At 37.6% G+C, this 21,146-nt stretch overlaps 1 protein-coding gene across 3 annotated transcripts; it reads right to left on the bottom strand.

The window, feature by feature from the left end:
- Positions 1-411: 411 nt before the first annotated feature.
- LOC128018340 (ELMO domain-containing protein 3-like) lies at positions 412-19,571 on the bottom strand. Of its 3 annotated transcripts, none has more exons than XM_052603798.1 (14): positions 19,462-19,571; positions 17,938-18,325; positions 17,626-17,811; positions 9,964-10,035; positions 9,779-9,859; positions 9,626-9,695; positions 9,465-9,527; positions 8,324-8,412; positions 8,099-8,222; positions 7,016-7,138; positions 6,759-6,889; positions 6,593-6,669; positions 5,777-5,904; positions 412-4,584 (listed from the first exon to the last, which is right to left on the bottom strand). In XM_052603798.1, exons 3-14 carry the CDS (start codon positions 17,659-17,661, stop codon positions 4,340-4,342), a joined length of 1,239 nt encoding a protein of 412 aa, XP_052459758.1. In that variant the 5' UTR covers positions 17,662-17,811; positions 17,938-18,325; positions 19,462-19,571; the 3' UTR covers positions 412-4,339. The 3 variants fall into 3 exon arrangements, with proteins under 3 accessions (XP_052459758.1, XP_052459756.1, XP_052459757.1); XM_052603796.1 differs by lacking the exon at positions 19,462-19,571 and adding an exon at positions 19,091-19,405; XM_052603797.1 differs by lacking the exon at positions 19,462-19,571 and adding an exon at positions 19,091-19,405 and having other exon boundaries at positions 17,626-18,325.
- Between the last annotated feature and the right edge of the window lie 1,575 nt (positions 19,572-21,146).

The raw sequence follows: 21,146 nt of genomic DNA, 5'->3' as shown, positions 1-21,146 counted from the left end.
GCTGTGTTCACTGTTAAATAATATTGGGAAAAAACAAAAACATTCTTTATACACAGGTCCAGATGAATTTTAAGTGGTTTTCAGTGAAGAATCTGTTGAATTCTGTGGAATGGACAATTGATCAAATCAGAGAATATGGAAGGTGAATGAATCACTCAATTAATTAAAAATGATAAACAAGTAGATGCACAGAAACTTCAGAATAATGGTATTCCCATCAAATCTGTGGAGCCTCCAGTGGAGTCCTACAACACATTGAGTGCAGGACAGCATATGCATCAGCTGTTACAGTAGACTGACCCCTGATGGCCATTCCACACTATTCAAATTCTACAACGATCACTATGATGACCCGTTTAAAATAATTGGTTAAAAAAAAAGCACATGCAAAGAATTACAATATGACTTAAATATTTTTTAAGTTGCATTTATTTATTACTTTTCATACGATACATCACTGTACCACCGCATATATTCTGAAATATATTTTCATTATAAAATAGGGATTCTACAATCAAGTTTCAGATATAATAAAATGCTCTGAAGGATCAAACAGACAATAACGGTGCATCATTAAATGAAGTGCAGGATATTTGTAATTTGATTCAGGTCAACTCAATAAACCAAATCTGACACGTGGGTTTGTGTTTTATCCAGAAATACATTTCAGCATTTGTGGGCCAGACAGATGAAGTATGGTGGAATGCTCACTGGGAAAATCAAACAGAAAGATCCTAATATACAAGGATGGCAAGATCTTTCGTTAAAAGACCTCGAGCTTCAAACCAGCTTCAAACCCACAAATGCTCCTTTTGGTCCAAACAAATATCGTTACATTGTGCCATAGTAGAGTGAATCGTTTTTGACATACTCTAACTGCAAAAATCCACTCACAAAAGCACAGCAAATACCAAAGGCCACAAATCCGTCTGATTTGCTTTGACGGCAAACCATTAAGATTGTTAAAAACATTCTCCAGCGAAGGTTCTGTTGCATTTCAGCGTGTAAGACTACAGTTTTCACAAACATGGGCTATAGAAATATATACTGTAGAAGTCAATATTTTGCAGTGCTGCATTAGTGTACATACATATACATACAGTACATTCCCAAGCTAGGTAGATTACTGCAAGAGACACCACACCATTTTGTGCTACGACATGGGATCATGGCTGTCCTCAATAAAACGTCTGCCCAGAAGAGATTTGCCTGAAGCCTGAGGTATGCATAATATGCCCCGGTAACAATCATACTCTTACAATCATTTCTTATATATATTTATATATATATACACACACTTTAATAGTCATCTCACATACAGACCACCCTCTCCTTTAAAAATAAAACAGCAAAACAACCACTTAGCAACTAATTGTGCACAAATATACACAAAAAGGTGCCAAACCAGGCTAATATCATGGTCAGGGTTATGGATGATTGCTCGATTTGTAAGTATGATTGTTCATAAGCAACTAGTAAACATAACAGAAACACACTTTTGAGAAGTAACTGCACACAACAGCTTAAATGATCCTAAAACAGAAGGAAATAAATGTGTGCTTTCCACCGTGTCTCAGGTAATCGGACACTGAAATCAGCTGACGTACTACTATGCAACATCAAAATTCACTCTTTCTTAGTGTTAACGTTGCTTTCAGCAGGTCAATGTGGATCACAAAACACTGGGTATGAAACTTTACATTAATGCTTGCTGTGGAGTTAACAACAGAACTGAACTAAACTGAGTTCACTCAAATATACAGACGGACTATGAAAGTGTCGAACCTGCTTATCCAAACTAAATACAAACCAACCGAACTAGTAAATAACCCGGGAAAAGGTGATTTGCCTTTGTATAGAAACATTCATTTTCCATCATGCTTTGCTCTTGTTCAAGTTTATAAAATACTACTCTGCTTTATATAAAATTAAATTGGCTAAAGTGACAGGACTTCTAATATACATCCACTGAGTATTTATATTAATGTGTCGTTTAGGAAAAATAAAAACTACAAAAGAATAAAATAAGAGCGTGAAATTAAACCTGAAACATACAGAACACACTGTACTCGTATTGTACAACAACACTTTGGACTAGGTAACTTAGACGAACATATGCAACCATACGAAGTTAGATTTACAAGCTTTTTCAACAAGGAATTAAAACAACAATTTCCTGGATGCTACATCTCTAGCGCTACCTAACATGCTAACAAGACGAGAGTGCAGAATAGGGTTGCCAAGGGAAAGAAAAAAGACTTTTCCCATCAAGATTTTTTTTCCAAATGTACAGTAGGTCACCATCAATTTAAATGACTGTTGCAACTAGGGTTGCAAAAAGGTGGAAAATGTCCAGTAAATTTCTGAAACATTCCAGAAATTTTGGAAACTTTCCAGGATTTTTTGGAATATTCCAGGGATTTTTTTTTTTTAAGTTTACGGAAATTTTTCCACCCCTTTGCAACCCTAGGTGCAACCCTCATCTTTATTGGACCTGGACTAGGGATAACAAGACGCAAATTACAAAAATACATCAAATTCTCAAATATTTTCTGCACTGACATGATTTGTCTTGACAGCAAACAAAATATTCTAGGTTAAATCAACAAGTCTCACTGTTAACTTGACTACACTATAAACTGGTCTCACACTTCTATTTGAATGCTGTTTGTTCAATGCAGGAAGTTAACAAGAAGTTTTTAACGTGTCTTGTGCAACTTTGAAGGAAAAATTTTTTAGGTTATATATAACTTCATGTATAAATGACCTGCAGCTTCCTGGCTAATGTTTTATTTAAGCCATGTCTTGTAGACACAATTATCCTTAATATGTTTACACACTTTCATTGCTAAAAGTGCTTCTGGGAGATGTAACAATCTAATCACTATCCAACAGATTAAAATGCACCATCTATTTTTCTCAGGACAAGCTAGTAGACATCTTAACAATGTGATATCTTAACAAGTAACCAGTAACAATTTTTTAGGACTATTTCTGGCATAACAGCATTCAGAACATAAATCGGGGGCTCGTCCGGGATACCAGGGACCGGTTGCATAAAATACTTACATTAGTCTTACAAGTTAGTCTTCAGTTTTTTTTCTTTAAGACTGGTCATATGCATTTAATTCTGTTACATAAAAACTTAGATTTGTCTATGTTGAATCCAAAAAATAAGACCGCTCGGCTAACTGCTAGTTGGTCAGACTAGTTTTTAAGACACCGTCTTAACACAGAGGCTAAGTTTATGCAACTGGCCCCCAGAAATGATCCAGCAAATCTTTTACATCATGAGATCATCCTCACTCTCGTCCACAACATGTTCATAGTCATGTTATGACCACTTAAAACTGGAATCTACTTGCTATCATTAAAGGAAACATGTAGGATTTGCTTCATGCACACAATCATAACTACACCTCCAAATATAACATTACAATTTTGATTACTGCCCTAATTTAAGCTCAAATAGTTAAATAAATTTAGCGGCTATTTCAGTTAAAAGAAAAAACTCACAAGTAACAACGTTAGACTTGTAACTGAACTGCAAAATAGATATTCAAACATCAATAGATTTGGTCTACTGGTCACTAAAATGCACTTTCCCATCAAAAATATGCCTCGACTTTACAACCTCAGGCTCTTGTTGAAGCGTTCCTGCCAACAGAAACATGTCAAACAGTCTGAATCATATTGTGACATTTATCTCTCTAAAAACGTTGGCCTATTGAGGCTAGTTCCCTCCAAAGTTTTGGTACCACATTCCATTTTTATCAATAGTGCAGAGTAAAGAGCCAACATCAATATAAACTCTGCCAACTTCCTTGAACACGGACTCCATCACAGTGAACATGTCCGAACGACCACGAGGATCACAAGGCTTTCGATAGACTAGTGTCCATCAAATACATGTCTAAACAGTCAGGCCATCACACACAGGAAGTCACTCTCACTCAATTCCACATTAGTGGGTAAGGTGCTGGCTGGCTTCTGCAGCCATCTCCTCTCCAACTGCACACCCTTGAGGCCTGTAAACTGCGTCTCTTTCTTTTTGACAAGTTCAAAACAACTGCTGCCACTGAGCCAGTTAATTTTGAGATTCTCCTTTTCAACTTGGCAACTAAATTTAGTCTTTTTCATAGAAGAGCCAATAGGTACTCTAACAGAAAAAAGACAGCAAATAGTTTTATATTTTAAGCGACTACAGTTACAACACAGACTTGTCTCTGAGTGTACTTAAGCATGAAAGGACAGAAAAGAAACAAAGAAACGGAGAGAACAACAAACTTCGAGCACAAGAGATAGCTGAGACTGTACAAATCGAATCCCTCTCGGTCTCTCAGATGAGTCTCGCCTCGCCCTCCATCTCAGGTGGCAGCTCACACACTCCGGTGAAGTTCATCTCTTTGTCCTCCTTCCCGCCCTGACTCCCTGCTCGAGACCCAGTGTCACCAGGTGAAGGGTTGCTATACGATAGTGAGTCAGGTGATGTTCGGTGTCCTGTCCCGTCACGTCTCTCCTTCAGGTAACCTTCGAGACGTTTGAGAATCTGCTTGGGGTTCTTCTTAGCGAAGAGCTCAACTTCTGTGCATCACAGAGCAGAGAGAGACAAGGACAGGCTTTTTCATTTATACACTGTAATGTTAGACACAAAGCTTTTAATCCAGTTCATCTACACCAGGGCTGCCCAATCCTGTTCCTGGAGATCTACCTATCATCAGACTTCAGTTCCAGTCCTGCTCCAAAACCAGCTGTCTGCATTTATCAAGAGCTACTGAAGAGATTAATTAGCTGGTTCGAGTGAGGGTTGGAGCTGAACTTTGCAGGATGGTAGATCTCTTAAGGAAAAAGATTGGACAAACCTGACCTATACAATTTATGGTATTGAAAAACAAGGCAAGGTGACATCACCATCATGAGAACATTCGCACATGATCCCTCACTTTTGCATTTCGAAACATGGATTTGCTGTATCAGTTAATAATCATTTTAAAATGCAAAAAAATTAATTAAATGCAATTAAGTACCTTTTAATATCTTAAAATGTATAAACATTAAATAAGTAACATGCATGAATTAACGGAAACATAGTGAGTCATTAGTTTAATTCATAGAGTGAAGACTAAAGAGTTTAATTTTACACTTGATTATTTAATTTCTGTAGTATTTTTTATACTTGAATAATACTGTTAGACTGACCTAGCTAAAAAACATTTGCATGCTTTTCATTTGTATCTTCATTCTATTTGTATCAATTAATTAACTCTTGTTATTTTATAACTTACTGTTTGTGTTTACTAACATTAAGTTAGTATTAGCTTTGCTGTGGTATCTAAATTGTTAGTAAGAATTGTGAATTCTCACTGGCATCTGAAGTTACAACCGTACCATAACAATCTTATTTCCAGCAAAAATTGTTCCAACAAAAACTTCTGATTCATGAATTGAATCGATTTGCTGTCTAACCAAAGATTCCCATTCCTAATCTCAACATCTATTCAGTATATAGCATTTCTTAAAGATACAGTTGCAAAAATGTAATTCAAGAAACCGTTCTTAAAGAAACAGTTGCTTGTTTCATTTTAGGGGTAATGGAGAGTGTGAAATACTTTTTGCTGCAAACCTTTACTAGCATTAAATTGACTTGAAGGGTAAAAAATGTAAGTAAATCATGTCACTTTCAAATGATTTTGACCAAATGAAAGTGTCAATTCAAATCAATGCTTAAAATCACAAAAAAATACAAAACACTGTAAATTTGTAACTGAAATGTCACCTTTGAGTACATGGCCGGAGTCAGAGATGGTTTTCTGCTGGCTCTTCCACACCTGATAGAGGTACAGGAACGTTGCAACATAAAAGTCGTTCAGCACTGCCACGACCTGCTGCCTTCGGTTACACTCCCTATATGACATCACAAAGCAACAAAATGGTTATGAAAGGTTACTGCAGATACCTCAGACAAGAGGGCAAACACACCCAAATAATTTCAAAGCTTGACAGTATGTAATCAACACTGTACAAAATAAATGCCTGTTAAAGGGGTGCCTGTTAAAATTTGGTGTAATGAAATGTGTTAATGTGGTTTAAAAATAAAATAAAAACTACATTATTTTCCACATACTGTACAATATTTTTTTCTCCTCTATGCCCACCTCCTGAAACGTGTAGATTTAAACGCATAAAACCCACGAGACATAAACATAAAACCCATTATAAAAGTGATATAAACATGATTTCTAGTCGTGTCCTCTTTTGGAAGGACAAACTAAGTAGTTTTGCTTTCTCAATGAAACAGCGTCACACACCGCGGCCTGGAGTCAGTGGAGTTAGTGGAGGCCAGCTTGAGTGAGCAGAGGCGGGCGGGTGGGTTTGAGAAACACACAGCGTCTATACGACCTGGGGGCAGCAGCAACAACAACACCCAACAAGAATAAAAGGTACGGCTTCTTTCTTTACTTGAACATTTGTTCTGTTTTAGGGGGGTGTGGACGAATTTCTTTGGATTTGAGACTTTGCAACTTTACAGATCTTCTTTATGCATCAAAAGCTTGCAACAACTGTAATGTCATATGATTGTGAAATTACTTACTTGGACAGCACTTCCTCCCTGAGAGCATGCAGGGCAATTCGCGTCATGTTGATTGACATCACACAGAAGGGAAAATTCTGTTAAAAATGAAAACAAATGGTATGGTAAATGTTAACAATTTTTTATAAAATGTAGCAAGTAAATATCTGACTGTGTTTTGCATCACCTGGACTGGATGCTGAGAGAGTTTGTAGATTTCTCTAGCAAGGGGTAGAATCTCTGGGTCCATGACGAAGTAGAGCGTGTGCATCAGGCCCAGAAAACCAGTTCCCCTCAGATCTGTAGCAGGGTCTGCACCTGGTAGTATGAAAGACACACAAAAACAAATATTACAAACAGGTGACTTGTATTTCATAAGATCAAGAAAATAAATCAAATAATTACTGATTTTTTTGTTTTGATCTATAGACTCATTTGACGTACCTTGAAAGCCCACGTTCTCCCAGTGTGGTCCATAGCGAGGGCAGTCAGCTCGAGTGCAGGTCAACTTCCTGTAGATGGTCTGGAGTACACGCATGTGGACTGACTGGCCATTATCCAGAGAACCTACAGAATCAAAAAACACAGACATCACACAAAAGACATTTAGGCAGTTACTCTGGTAGCTTAAAGGGGTCATGAAATTGAAAATCAAGGATGCAAGGACAGCACGATCAAGCAGGTTTGCATTGCAAAACATCAGAGAGATCAGGCCCTTCCTAACGGAGCATACTGCACAGCTTCTTGTCCAGGACCTTGTCATTTCTAGGCCGGACTACTGCAATGCTCTTCTGGCTGGACTTCCATCATGTGCGATCAAACCTCTACAAATGATTCAGAACGCATCAGCGTGCCTGGTCTACAGCGAGCCCAAAAGGACCCATTAACACCTCTGTTTATCTCGCCGCACTGTTCAAGACATTGATGCTCACATACAGAACAGCCACAGGCTCCACACCCTTCTACCTTCTTAATTTTACAAGTCTACATGCCCTCCAAAAGCCTGAGGTTGGTGAGTGAGCAATGCTTCGTGGTACCACCACAGAAAGGAATCACTTTCCAGAATATTCACCAAAAGTTTATTGCTGGTGCTATGATTCACAAGAATGGCAAGTCCCTGACAATATGGAATAAACAAATGAAAATTAATCTCTTCCATCAGCACTTCCATGAACTGCATCCTGCTGAAAAAAATCTTCTTCTTTGCTTCACTCCTCCCTAGTTCCTCCTTGTTTTAACAATGCCAAACTTGTGTTATTAGCACTTCTTGTGTTTACTGGCTCTTTTTTGATTAATCGCTCACCCCCTTGATGTGGATGTGTAAATAGAGGAAATGCGCTCATTGTAAATGTCAAAAGGTAACCTCCAGGAATACAATATAAACATCTAAAAACACATTTTATGCCCTTTTAACTGATTCATCAACACTGAAAAGATATCCATTAGAAGTCTTACTAAAGAGATGGATGTAGTCATTGAAACAAAGCATGTAGCTACTTGATTTGTCAAGTCATATGTTTTACTCACACTGTGCGATGGCAAACACTAAGTCTCTCTCCTCTACAAGGTCTTTGTGTAGCCGTGGAGGACCGAACAGGAAATGGGTGATGGCGGCCAATCCAGTCCTGGGAATGGTGGGCTGAATGTTCTTCTAATAGTGAAGAGAAAGTATAAAGAAAAAAGAAAGTGAGTCAGCCATATTATTCTGATGTGTGAATGTAGTCATAGTGTATTTACTTTAAATAAACTCACAAGCAAGTCTCCAAGATCGGAGGTCTGAAAATGCTGCAAAGCCTCATTGAAGGAGATCAGCGGTGATGGAGTGAGATCCTCAGCAAAAACTACAAGAAAAACACAGTTTACTGACAAATTACCAAAAAAAAACATATTTGCTGAACATGGTTCAGTCTGGAAAATCAGAATACAGCAATGTATATTTCAAAATGAAGCTTTTCTTGTGTGTGTGTGTGTGTGTGTGTACTGAAGGCTTGTGAAACTTAACAGTTTCTGACTAGTTGTGTGGAACTGATCCTCTGCTAAACCCATTTTCATATTTGTATGTTGGTTACCTGCCTCTGTCAAACACTGAGCAAGACGAGTAAATTACGAGTAAGTAAATTATCTAAATGTCTGGATTAACCATGTGTTTGCAGTAATTATAAGTCGATGTCAAAAAGGTTTTGAACACCAAAATATTGAAAGGATATAGATAAAATGGTATTTTTGTAGTTAAAAAAATATTTGATGGAGTAGATCGCTTCCATCAACCCCGCCAATGCTTGCACAGTCCTATAGAGCTTCATGGATTGTCATTTCAATCGGTAACGTTAGGCAGTTTTGATTTGACTGCTGTTTAATGTTTGACGATCGCGTTATTTTGCATATGCATCTGCTAACATATGCAATCGCTTGTTTCTGCTTCTTCTTTACTGTGTTTTGTTCCAGACATTCAGTACTCTTTCAGAAGATGTGTAATAGCGCTTCCTGCTGTATAACAGGGAAACAGTTCAAGAAATGTGAGCTGCTTCATGCCTGACAAGCTGACTGTTAGCTTTGCAGCATGCTAACTTCAAAATCTATTAGAATCAATTGATTAGATCTGGTGTCTGAATAATTTTTGGTTTGATTGTATAAGTCTGAAAGTTCCTGCCAAAAATTTAATTTAAAATTGTTTTAGTTTTCCTTCCTTTAAATTACAGTTTAATTTAGAGATGCACAGATAATACATTTTTTTAAGCCAATTATTCAGAATGACATAATGCATCTATTTTAGCCAAGGAGGTGATGCCATCTCTCCAGGGTAAGGGCGTATGCTTAGTCACGGTGACGTAATGTGCTCAGTATCCACGCTGACGGGATGTTGTTTCCATGGTGACAAGGTAATTGGTCTCACCTGGTTGGATGCTCTCCAGGGCATCCCACTCCTCTTGTGCTCGCTCCACCTCCAAGCTCACCTCTAGACAGACAAGATTACACACACACACATTGTTGTTGAACTGCTGAACTACTGACATCCTTCTGTGCAACAATGTGTCTGAGTGATGGAGTCTTTACCTTCTGTTTTAGTCTGATTGCCTCCTGCTGCCAGAGACTGTAAGAGTCCATTCTGTTTCAGCGCTGAGATCTACACAACCAAAAATTCACACCATTACCATCGCTGTTCAAACCAGGAACACACAACATCACGTGACTGTTAGAAATACCCACTGGGACAGTTTTGAGATAAGGGTTGCCATTCAAGCTGCCATTGTCTTTGATGCCATTAGCTGGAGTCAGTCCATTTAGGATCTATATAAAAAAATATGAAAGACATCAACGGGAAGCAACCGTAATGCATGCAGATATTCACAAGACCTGGTTTCACTGAACATATTTTAGCAGTGTGTTCTCACAGTTGTGCATTTGAGGTGCCCCTTGGTGAGATCCTCTGTCTGTTTACGTTCTTGTGGATAACCATTCAATCCCTAAAAGAAATCAATCAAAAATACATATATAATACCGTTTCTGCTACATTCATTCTGCAACACAAAAAAATCATCCCAGCCACGGATTCAGCTTCTCAGTGACATCATAGTGACGCCACTCACCATCATTCACAGTTTAGGAATTAGCGGAGGAGACCGAACAGGGCTTAAATTTTGGCACAGGTATATGCGCATAATTCTGCGTTTATAATGTAAATGACAGACAACATAATGTAAAATAAGTTTTTAAGTCTTGCACATTTAAATATTCAAGTGACTTTTAGCTAGTGATGGGAGAAACAAACCTTTTTGAACCTTCAAATCACTAATTTAAGCCATTCAAGTGCAAAAAGAGAAAATGTCTTTAAGATGTTTATGATTTTATGAAAATGTCTATAAGATGTTTGTGCACAGCAGATGCTTTCCAGATGAAGTGATCTTTAACAGACATCTTGCAGAGTGCCATTTGTGATACATGTGTAACAGTATATTAGATCCATGAATGAGGACATGTCTCATTACGGTGTATTTATACAGTGAAGACTACCCAGTGTTATTCTACAGTTGAATTGTTTTTTTGTTTTGTTTGTTTTTTACAGTTGAGTTTAGTTTCTGTAGTAATTCTGTACTTAAATAATATTGTTAGACCTACCTGGAAAACTTGTCATATATTTTTGTCAAATGTACTGCATCACATTTGTTCTTATTTTATTACTTACTTGTCTTTTTTTTTGGTTAAAATAAATTAAATTCTGAATTTATTCACATGATTCTTGGGTGGGGAGGTTTAACAACCAGGGGGAGGATGCCCCATGGGAAACAGTCCTGCCACCACAGCTGGAAAAAATCCAAGAGGAAACACTGTAAAATAAATAAATATATATCTCAAAATATTTTTGTTGCTAATATCATTCCTTACCTCATGTTTTTGAAAAGCTACCACAAATGTTTAGAATTAAAATTAAACTTAAATGAATTCTGTTGAAGCACATCCAATTTAAACTGCAAACTGAATTCACAACTGTGCACATTTCTTTTAGTGCACACCATTTAATTTTGTGTAAGTGCCTTGTATTTTCATGTATAACAAGGCACCACACCTGCCAAGTTTCAGACGGAAAAACTTCAACACTGCACTAACAAACAGACTAAATTATTTGCAGTGTACAGTGCTTATAATTTAGACTAGATCTCCCTTGTCAGTGTAGATGCCATGTTGTGAAATTCCCTCTGTGCTATTTGCTCCCAGGGTAAAACAAAGAGAGGAGGTGTAAAGGATGGTGTAGCAGCTGTGTCACACCTGTTAGGTTTAGAACAACTTTTTTTTACAAATTGCACTGTAATATCACTGTAATATTTGCAATAGATCGCAGAATATCGTAATATATTTAAAATCACAGTAATATTGTATCCTGACACAAGTATTGTGATTAGAGGTCGAGTGATATTGGATTTTGCCAATACCGAGAGCTAGGATGGACCGCACTGCAATTTTTGGTAGAATACTCGATTACTAAAATATTCGATAGCTACAGCCCTAGTATGGGAATACTTTAAACAGAGGCCAAATAAAATGGCAATTTGTTCCCTTTGCAAAACCGATATGATGCATCACGGCAGCACAACTGCGATGCACGAGCACCTCAGAGGAAAACATCATGGCGCTCTCCAGTGTTACGGTTTATCTTTGCACTTACAGGTTTTCTTTGTGTAGATGTATTGAGGATTGACGAAGTGGCATGTCTCCTATAAATTGGCTGTCTGAGATCACGCTGTGCGAAAAATAACATTCAGAAGCTCATAAACTTGTCAGTGCTGACTTTTATTAAGTGATACTAATTCGCTACATAATCTAAAAACAAGGGGACAAAATCGCTTCATTGTTTGTAGAGAGAGACAGACGCAAACAATTTACACATGTCTCTCTCTCTCAAAATGGCCATATTTGAGAAAATTTTTCTTCACTGGATATAGCTGTAGGTCATTTAACATTTCTAAAATCGTAAAATGTATTATTAAAAGTTGACTAATATTAAACAATTTGCAGAATCTTACCTTGCTATCTTTAACATTAAACTGTAACAGTAAAACCAACCTAATTTGATTTGATTGGCCATCTCAGTAATTTTGACATTGATGAGCTTTGAGTTAGACCGCTGAGGCTTTGATCTGAAGCGCCTAATATGTGCAGCGTTCGCGCATGCATCTGTAAACTAGCGCAAATTAATCACACTCACACTTTAATGGTATTTATAGCTCCTAACAGGTTGTGTGACTATGAGAAGTTATTACCTCAAAATGTAGGGCAGTATGCAGTTTTTTGCTCTGCATACCCATTGCTCGCGTGCCAGCGATTATCTCTCTGCGTGCCTCTGTTGGCATGCATGTCATAAGTTGCCGACCCCTGATAGACTAAAGATCACGATAATAAGAAGCCATATCAATATCAATTATTAACGAGAATTGTTAACAATAATTTTAATGTCCACAAAGACATTAAAGACATTAGAGCGTCTCCGTTTATTAACACACACTGAAGCGCGCGTGACGCTCCCTGTGATTTCAGATGTCTCACTAAATAAGGACGTGAACACATGAACAACATCTCCAGAACTGCTCTGACAGTCACTTTATGAGCATTTGACCGTTTGATTTGAGTAAAACTAGCGGCACATCACATACACAGAACTGTAAAGGTACATCAACCCATCAAAATAAAAGTCCGGTTAAAGACTATTGTTCAGCAGAACATTTCTTCCATGTTTTATTTTTTTATAGTAAATCCCCTTTGTTTACCAAAAAGTTAAGTTAATTTTCAATAATTAAAAGATAAATTAAATTAATGTTTTATGTGTTTAATGTTTAATGTGCATCTCAGAAAATGCTTTAAACCCCCAACTGAATGGCACTTAAATGCACTCAATTCATCTCTCAACTTTATTGTCACTGTTCACAGTACAAGTACAGACAGAGAAACAATGGGTAATAATTAAATGTTTATTTTTATTTATGCATTGCATTCTATGCATTTAAAAAATAAAAAATTCTAGTTGTTCATTTTAAGAGACCCAGGAGTCTTATTTACTCTTGCATAATTAATATTGCACTTCAGCAAAAACACATTTTATCTGATTACTCGATTAATCGATGGAATTTTTGGTAGAATAATCGATTACTAAAATATTCGATAGCTACAGCCCTACTCTGAAGTACTGTGTTTAAATGGACAAATTCACACAAAAATTATATCAAAATGCTCGTCTTGGCAAGTATCCTACAGCAGACATAGTAGCAGGCTGAACGTAGGCCTACTGTATCAGAGCATTCTCTTGAAGTGACAGTCTTTATATTAATCCAACAGCAACAACGAAGAATCACTCACTGCTGTTGATTCAAAAGCTTTTGTAGCTTTAATAAAGGATCTTCTTTAATTTATACAATCCAATATGCAATGCTGTTTTACATTTGATTACTTTATTCGATTTCTGTACCTAAAAATGTATGCTAAACCTACCTAAAAAAAAAAAAAAAAAATGAAAATCACTGTTTATTGTTTGTATCTTTACTCTAGTTTTTCCATAAACATAGCACATACCGAACTGTACCAAAACCGTGAAACAAACCGAACTCTGAAAAAGTTGAACCGCGCCACCCCTAGTCACCAGTGACGATCTCAGCAAAAATGTCACTCGCAAATTCAGAGACGATCCCAGACTTCTGGGGGCCCTAAGTAATGGGGGAAGGAGGGAAGAGGGGGAGGGGGGAATTGTTAATAAAAAACTATTTGAAAACTCACCAAGACAGACATTTCAAGACAGACATATACAAAGCACAAAGTAGCCAATATTTGTCCATGTTTCAGTCTGTCTCGAATTTCACTCACAGAAAGCACTTTGGGAAATTGTCTCTTTTGCGGCTCAGTGCGAATTTAACTCATTTTATAGTAGCGAGCAAGAACGCCAAGAGACGGTATATGACAGTCATGTTACATGGTTTGACTGATTTGGATGTTACATAGAAAGTGCAAAAGTGCACCGCATTAAAAAAAAAGAACATTAGTGTTTTCATAACCGCTGGCCAAAACCAAAACTAATATTAAATTAGGGCTGCACGATAACAGTTAAACTGATAATCCAGATTATTTTGATTTAAATTATAATCACGATTACTAATAATTATTATTCTATCCTGCACAAAAAGAATTGCTAAAACCAGCCTAAATTTAGCTGGTTGTTCCAGCTGGTCTTCCAGCCTGACCAGCCAAGGAAGTGGTCAAAACCCCTATAAAACCGGCCTTCTGACAAGCAAAGACCAGGCTGGATGAACAAATAAATCAGTCAACCAGCTTAGGCTGGTTCTAGAGGGTTTTTTCATTCAGCAGGGAAATGCAATAACATCTTATGTGTCCTTTAACCAACCTTCACTGATTTCATTTAACCAACTATGATAATACAAAACTCATGGTTTTGTTCGCTAATGGGAAAAAGCCACTCAGATCACACAGTAGATTTGCTCAAAGATCGTTAATACACACTGAAAACTAATATTGCCATGCCATTTTCAACACGAAAACTGGTGAAAACTTTAAAACTCTTAATATAAATTCCAACAATTACAATTCATGTGGATTTCTCCTCATTGTATTGTCACAGCTAGGAAAAGCGCATTTATTACTCAAACACAAAAGATGCATTATTGAAACTCGGTGAAAGTTTGATCATGGCACATTTGGTAACACAAACAGGACAAATGGCTTGTGAAAAAACACATTGTCTTATATTACACTTTCATGGAAGCAGAATAGGAGAGATCACTAAGCTTGTATCATCAGCGCTTGATGCGCCATCAGTGAGCGTGCACAGGGTTGCCAGATTACACGAATTAACCGGGAAGAAAGTGTATCCTTAAAGGAGAGAAACTCTATTTTGGGGATTCAAGCTAGTGAAGACTTGTTAGCAATGCAAGATAACACAAATGCCAAATTAAAAACACGGTTCAGGATAAATAACCAGCCAGCCAATATCGTGATGATTATTTAATTAATCGAGAAAGGTGGATATCGTTATCAGGATTAAAGTACGATTAATCGTGCAGCCCTATATTAAAGGGGGGGTACAATGGTTTTTTGTGTATTCAGAGTTGTTCACAGTGTTAAAGAGTTCTCATGCTAAACATGGCCAAAGTTGTAAAAAATAATTTAGAAGAATGACTGAGAATTTCTGTGCCGAAAATCTTACTTCCGGGTTGGTACAAGTTTCGGCTGTTTTTTTTTCGATCGTGGATCTAATGATGAAGACAAGAGCGGAACATAGAGCTGAACTCCTTAAAACGAGCATTTCTGTCTGAAAAGCGCACCCGCTGAGGGCTAGGGATGGGTACCGAAACCCGGTATTAAAATGGCCCCGGGGCTAAATTATGAAAGACAACAGGATCAATAAGATCTGACGGTATTGGTTCTGCTTTCGGTACTGGAGGGGAAAAAATTAATGTACTACGTATTTTTGCTTAATAATGTTATCGTGCACATTTTATCTCACCAAACATTTCTAATTTGCGATATTATTAAGACGTTTGTCTGTGAAATCTGCGAGATCTCTCATGCGGGCCGCGGAGTCTGTCTATCAGTCACACACACACACACACAACAAGAACGAGCGCGGCGCACACACATGCATAAGGGGCCGTTCAGATATTGCGTCTTTTGAGCACTCAAGTTCGTTATTTCAAATGTAGGTGTGCGGTATGCACAGTCATAATGGAAGCGTCCGCACCGCATCGAGTTAAAAACATCTCAACTTTTCAGAATGCCGCAAGCGCACCGCAGGTCATGTAACTTCCTCACCTTTTCCATAACAACGTTGAAAGCTCAGCCAAGATGAAGGAACAGCTGATAGCTGTATGTGGATTTGGTAAATTAATTAGTAGCAGAGCTACTGCAAGCAGTTTTTAGTGCTGCCAATCCATTTATCCATTGCTGAAATTTCTGCGTCTTCATGGAGAGAGCAGGTCATGGCACTCAGTAGCGCAAGTGCCCAAAGGCTCTGGGGGGGGGGGGGGGGGGAGAGATATCAGTAAGCGTTGTGCCTAGGATTTTCCACGCGTTTTTAGACGTGATATGTTAATGGCCCCTTACAGTATGAAAACTCCTGCTTAATACAAAGAGTGACGATGGCGGAGACAGCAAAACGTTCCAAAGTGTGGTTATACTTTACTAGAGTAGATGCAGACAACGCTGGTTGTCATAAGTGCAACAACATTTTTGCATGTAAGTGAGGAAACACAAGCAATCTGTCAAAGCATCTTTCAAAAGTGCATTATGTGCAGACAGAGAAATGCTAAGTTTTCGACTGCCTAACACAACACAAAGTAACACAACACAAAGTAACACAACACAAAGTACCGATAAGAATACCGTTAAGTACCGGACCGTTAAGCAGTATAGTTAAGAGTAGTAATACCGTTAAAACCTTAACGATACCCATTCCTACTTAGAGCGAGACCGTGCACATCAACACGCTTCAAAATCTTTCAAGAATGTCTCCAAATAAGTGTGTTTTTGGATGTGAGGGAAAGTTTACTGTGTTCAGCTTCCCCAAGAACCCAGCATTACATGTACAGTGGATGAAGTTTGTTTTTCCAGGGCAGCAACTGGAGTGTATCAAGTGCGTTTGTGTGTTCTGGTCATTTGAGTGACGAATGTTTTATAAACGAGGCTCAAGTCGACGCTTGATTAGCACATCTTTTGCTATTAAAACATGGCGCTGTCCCTGTGATAAAAGATCCCATTCATGTAAGTACAATTGCATCAGATTTCTGTATTTTTTTGGGAAATCCGCACATAAGTGAATATATGTTAATGGGAACAACACGAAACATTAGTATTATAGCTCCGCCCACGGCAGAATTGGAAAGCTGTATTTTTCTCTTACAAATATGATAAAGCTTAAGACTTTTTGGATATATGAAGGGTGCAGCACTACTCTATAGGTACTCAAGATTAACATGAGATTAGGTGAAATTGTGTATGTTATGTACCCTTTAAATAATCGTTGAGCGCAAGGGCACCCCCTCTAGTTTAAGGGGCCCTACAAAACATGTATACTTTGGGTATAGGGAGGATCAGTTCTGCGCAAATTAATACTTTTGATTGAACGAATCATTTGAATGAATGATTGAATTAATCACTCCTTGAGACAAGGACTTGCCAACACCTACTGGTGGATTTAGTGTCATATTTATTCACCCATTATGGGCCTAAACCAGCCAAGGTATCAGCACAAAAACACACTCAGTAAAATATTGTTTTAATTACCATTTTCAAAAAAAAAAAGGAAAAAAATATATAGAGAGAGAGAGAGAGAGCGAGAGAGAGAGAGATCATTTTCATCAATAATGTACAACCTTAGAAGCAGGACACCAGAAGTACAAATTTATCATTAATTTAATCCTGTTGTCTAGCTGAACAGCTGAGATATTGAGCAGATCTAATTTGTGATTTCAATATAATATAATAATATAATATAATTTTATGATAACCTGTAGGAGTGTAATGCAGTATAGAAGTGCTCTAGGTAGGGATGTCATACATACCTCTGTATGTACTGCGACTGCAACAACCCCTTCCATGACATGAGTCCACCGTCTCGCTGTCCCTACTGTCCACCCATCCTGTGGACTAGACCAATTGTAAACAATGCCCACTGGACACTCATGGTTCTTGGCACTTGGAACGCTTTCAGAAGCACCTGCTCCTGGTCCTCCAAGCGTGGATCAAGACTAAAACAGCAGAAGAGCTTTCAGTAGTGCATTGTTTAACTGTGCCGCTTCTGGAGATTCACAGAGGGGCTGGTAGAAACAGAGTTGGTGCCAAGGAGCAAAAGTATAATTTGAATAGTAACAGACCTGAGGTTAGTTTCTAGTGGGATCGTGCAGCAAGTTGTGAATCGTGACGGTCTTGTGGGAGATGGATTTCTCAAGTCCGTTGAGTACTAACTGTACAGGGCCTGTGCCAGCTGTAAGTCCACTTATATGAGACTGGAGCGTTGCAAATGGAGTAGAAATCACAAACGGATTGGGTACAGCAGTGATGAAGCTGTCAGTGCTCTGTTTTGAAGACGAAATCTCTGATGAAATCTCAGTGAAAGCAGAACGAAATTCAGACTTGGGAGGACGGGATGGTTATTACAAGGGTCTGTCATTAAAAAGGGAGTCTACTGATGGCTTGGAGGGATAGTAAGCGTCTTTTCATGAACTCTCCGTGGCTTTCCACCGACAACATCTGAATGAGTCTCTGTAGGATACAAAATCGTAAATATTAGAGTTATGCAAATGAAATAATAATCTAATTGCAATTACTACTTTAAAATGCATATGCAATACAAACATCAACGTGTGCACAATTTAAAGGAATGCATGCACTTTCCAGATTGCATTATGGAGCAATGCAACGGAGCGCTGCACAGAAAATGGGCAAGCATCCGAGAGGCAATGACGTCACCTGATCAAGACCGCATCCCTTTGAGATCGAAATAAATGGAGACCTGCAATACGATCATCAATCACCACAGATGACATCTCAAACGCTCCCTTTCGTTTTGCAATGGCTTTAATGAGCAGCCAGTCTTTATACGACGGAAAACTGAATCTAATGCATGCATAAGCAGAGAAACGCTGGGAGGTGACGTCATCTACATCCTGACTCACGAAACCTGAACTAACTAAACATAATAATAATAATAATAAACATAAAAGACAGACGACTCAAAAGCCAAAGTATTAAACGATAATTAACGCTGAACTGGATATCAGATATGAAACCTCAGCTCCAGATGCAGCACAGTAGGAATGTATTATGACAGCATCCAGTGAACTGTCAAACTGCTTTACAAAAGATACATTAAACACTTTATGGAGACACGACAGCGTTCATTTAACGTTACACGTGTTTTACTTAAGCAACTGCGAATCCAGTTGCATGTATTGAACAAAGGAGATTTATCTGACGGCTAATAATGATACAGACCAACAGAAAACTGACCAACTTAACGTTACTCACATAATAACAGTTATTTCTGCCGCAAATAACAGTGGGTTTCAGCCCTCCTCCTCATTCCCTTCAAGTTCAACGAGTGAGTCGAAGAGCTCGCGTTTCCCTCTGCACACAAGACCTGCTGTTACTGTAGTGATCTCTGCTCGAAATATGGTTATTTACTGTCACAGAGCAGTCAGTGAGTGCTGAAGCGTCTGTGCAGCTAAACTGCCTCAATCTCTCGCTTCTAGCTTAGCTAACTTGCCTGTATTTAGTCTTTTACGACACAGGACCCACCGAGACGTGCTATCAGTGTAGCGTTACTTTCTTAACCGCTAATTACGCATTTGTGTCGTTGCTAGAATGATACTTATTAAATTATGAGTTATAATTTTTACCTCGGTTTCTCTCCCTCCAATCTCAGCTTCCCTTCCCCCCCATTTCCACAGTAACTGAAACCCCGGCGCCTTCTGGGAATTGTGGTTCTTCTACTGTAACTAGACTTCCGGTACTATAGGAGCCCTTCAGTCACTATCTAAAGTTTATATATATATATATATATATATATATATATATATATATATATATATATATATATATATATATATATATATATATGAAAATACAATTTCAGTGACAGGATTATTCAATTTAAAACTACTTTTAATTTTTCCATAATTAAGGAAGATTGTACATGGAATATATTCCTATTTTAACAACAAACAAACAAACAGAGCTGGGTAGATTACTTGAAAATTATAGTCTGTTACTGATTCCAAATCACATGACAAAAATTGTAGTTAGTAACGTAATAAATGACATTACACATTTTAGGTAATATAATCAGACTATTTTCAGATTAGATACCTTTTGACCAAACTCATTTATCACATTGATTGAAATAGGATAATCTTTTACCATGTATATATATATATATATATATATATATATATATATATATATATATAGAGAGAGAGAGAGAGAGAGAGAGAGAAAATATATATTCCATTTTGTTATCATTAACAACATGAAGTGCACATAAATTGAGAGATACAGCAAGGCTTCCCGGGCTCGTAGAGGAACTGCAGGATGCATGAGAGTTTAGAGGTTTGGTTGACATGCCTGCATCATGCAAATAAGAAATAACATGAGTTTGTGCATTTTAATGTGTTTGAAAGAAAAAAAAGCCTCCCAAATGACATGGTTAAATAACCTAATTCAAATAAAAATGTATGTGTTCATCAGCAGCTGATGCATTGTCGAAACATTTCTTAAACCTGAAATGATTTTTGTGAATCCAGTGGTCAGATGTCGTGTAGCCACCTGACTGTGACTGGTCTTTGTGTGAATGTCCACAAACCTGGAAGACTTTCTGAGTGTAAGCGCTAAGATATTTTAGAAAGGAACATTTAAAACGTGAAAAAGGGGAATTAGGGAGAATCAACAAATTTTGAATAATTCTTTTGCTATTGTAATCATGTAATCAATAAAAAAAAAAGTTACTGTAGTTTGATTAGGAGTATTTTATTTTCATCTAATTACAAGTACTTCATTTTTGCAATCTGATTAATGTAATCCATGTAATCAGTTATTACCCAGCTCTGCAAATAAGTACATACATACTAAATAATAAAGGCATAGTTTATGCTTAAATGCATTTGGCTCAAACAGTCCTTTGCTGTAATACTAAATAAAGATTAAAATAATATTCACGTCCATGTTATTTTGCAGTAAAACTTACACATTTATCAGTACTATGATGTAGTGTAATAAAGACAAATTAAAGAAATACTTGTAAGTGGACATGCACTTTGCAGAAAGCATTTTGCCATTGTTTCTACTGCTTGCCTTTTAAGGTTTAACTTCTAAAACCTATTTGTATACACATTTTCTTGATTACTGTACTGACACCCAAGAAGGACCAAGCAGGATAAAATGGAATTGACTAGCAATGAGTAAATTGAGCTTATATAATGACTGTCTATAGATATAAGGGAGTTAGTGGAGGCCTCTACCAGTGTTCTGATCCAGGCTTGTTAATTTACATGCTTCAGCTGGACCTTCGTCTGTAGTTTGTGTCTTT

Source organism: Carassius gibelio, chromosome A8 (genome assembly GCF_023724105.1).
Source record: "Carassius gibelio isolate Cgi1373 ecotype wild population from Czech Republic chromosome A8, carGib1.2-hapl.c, whole genome shotgun sequence".
NCBI classification, from domain to species: domain Eukaryota; kingdom Metazoa; phylum Chordata; class Actinopteri; order Cypriniformes; family Cyprinidae; genus Carassius; species Carassius gibelio.
This window is presented reverse-complemented; position numbering and strand designations above follow the sequence as displayed.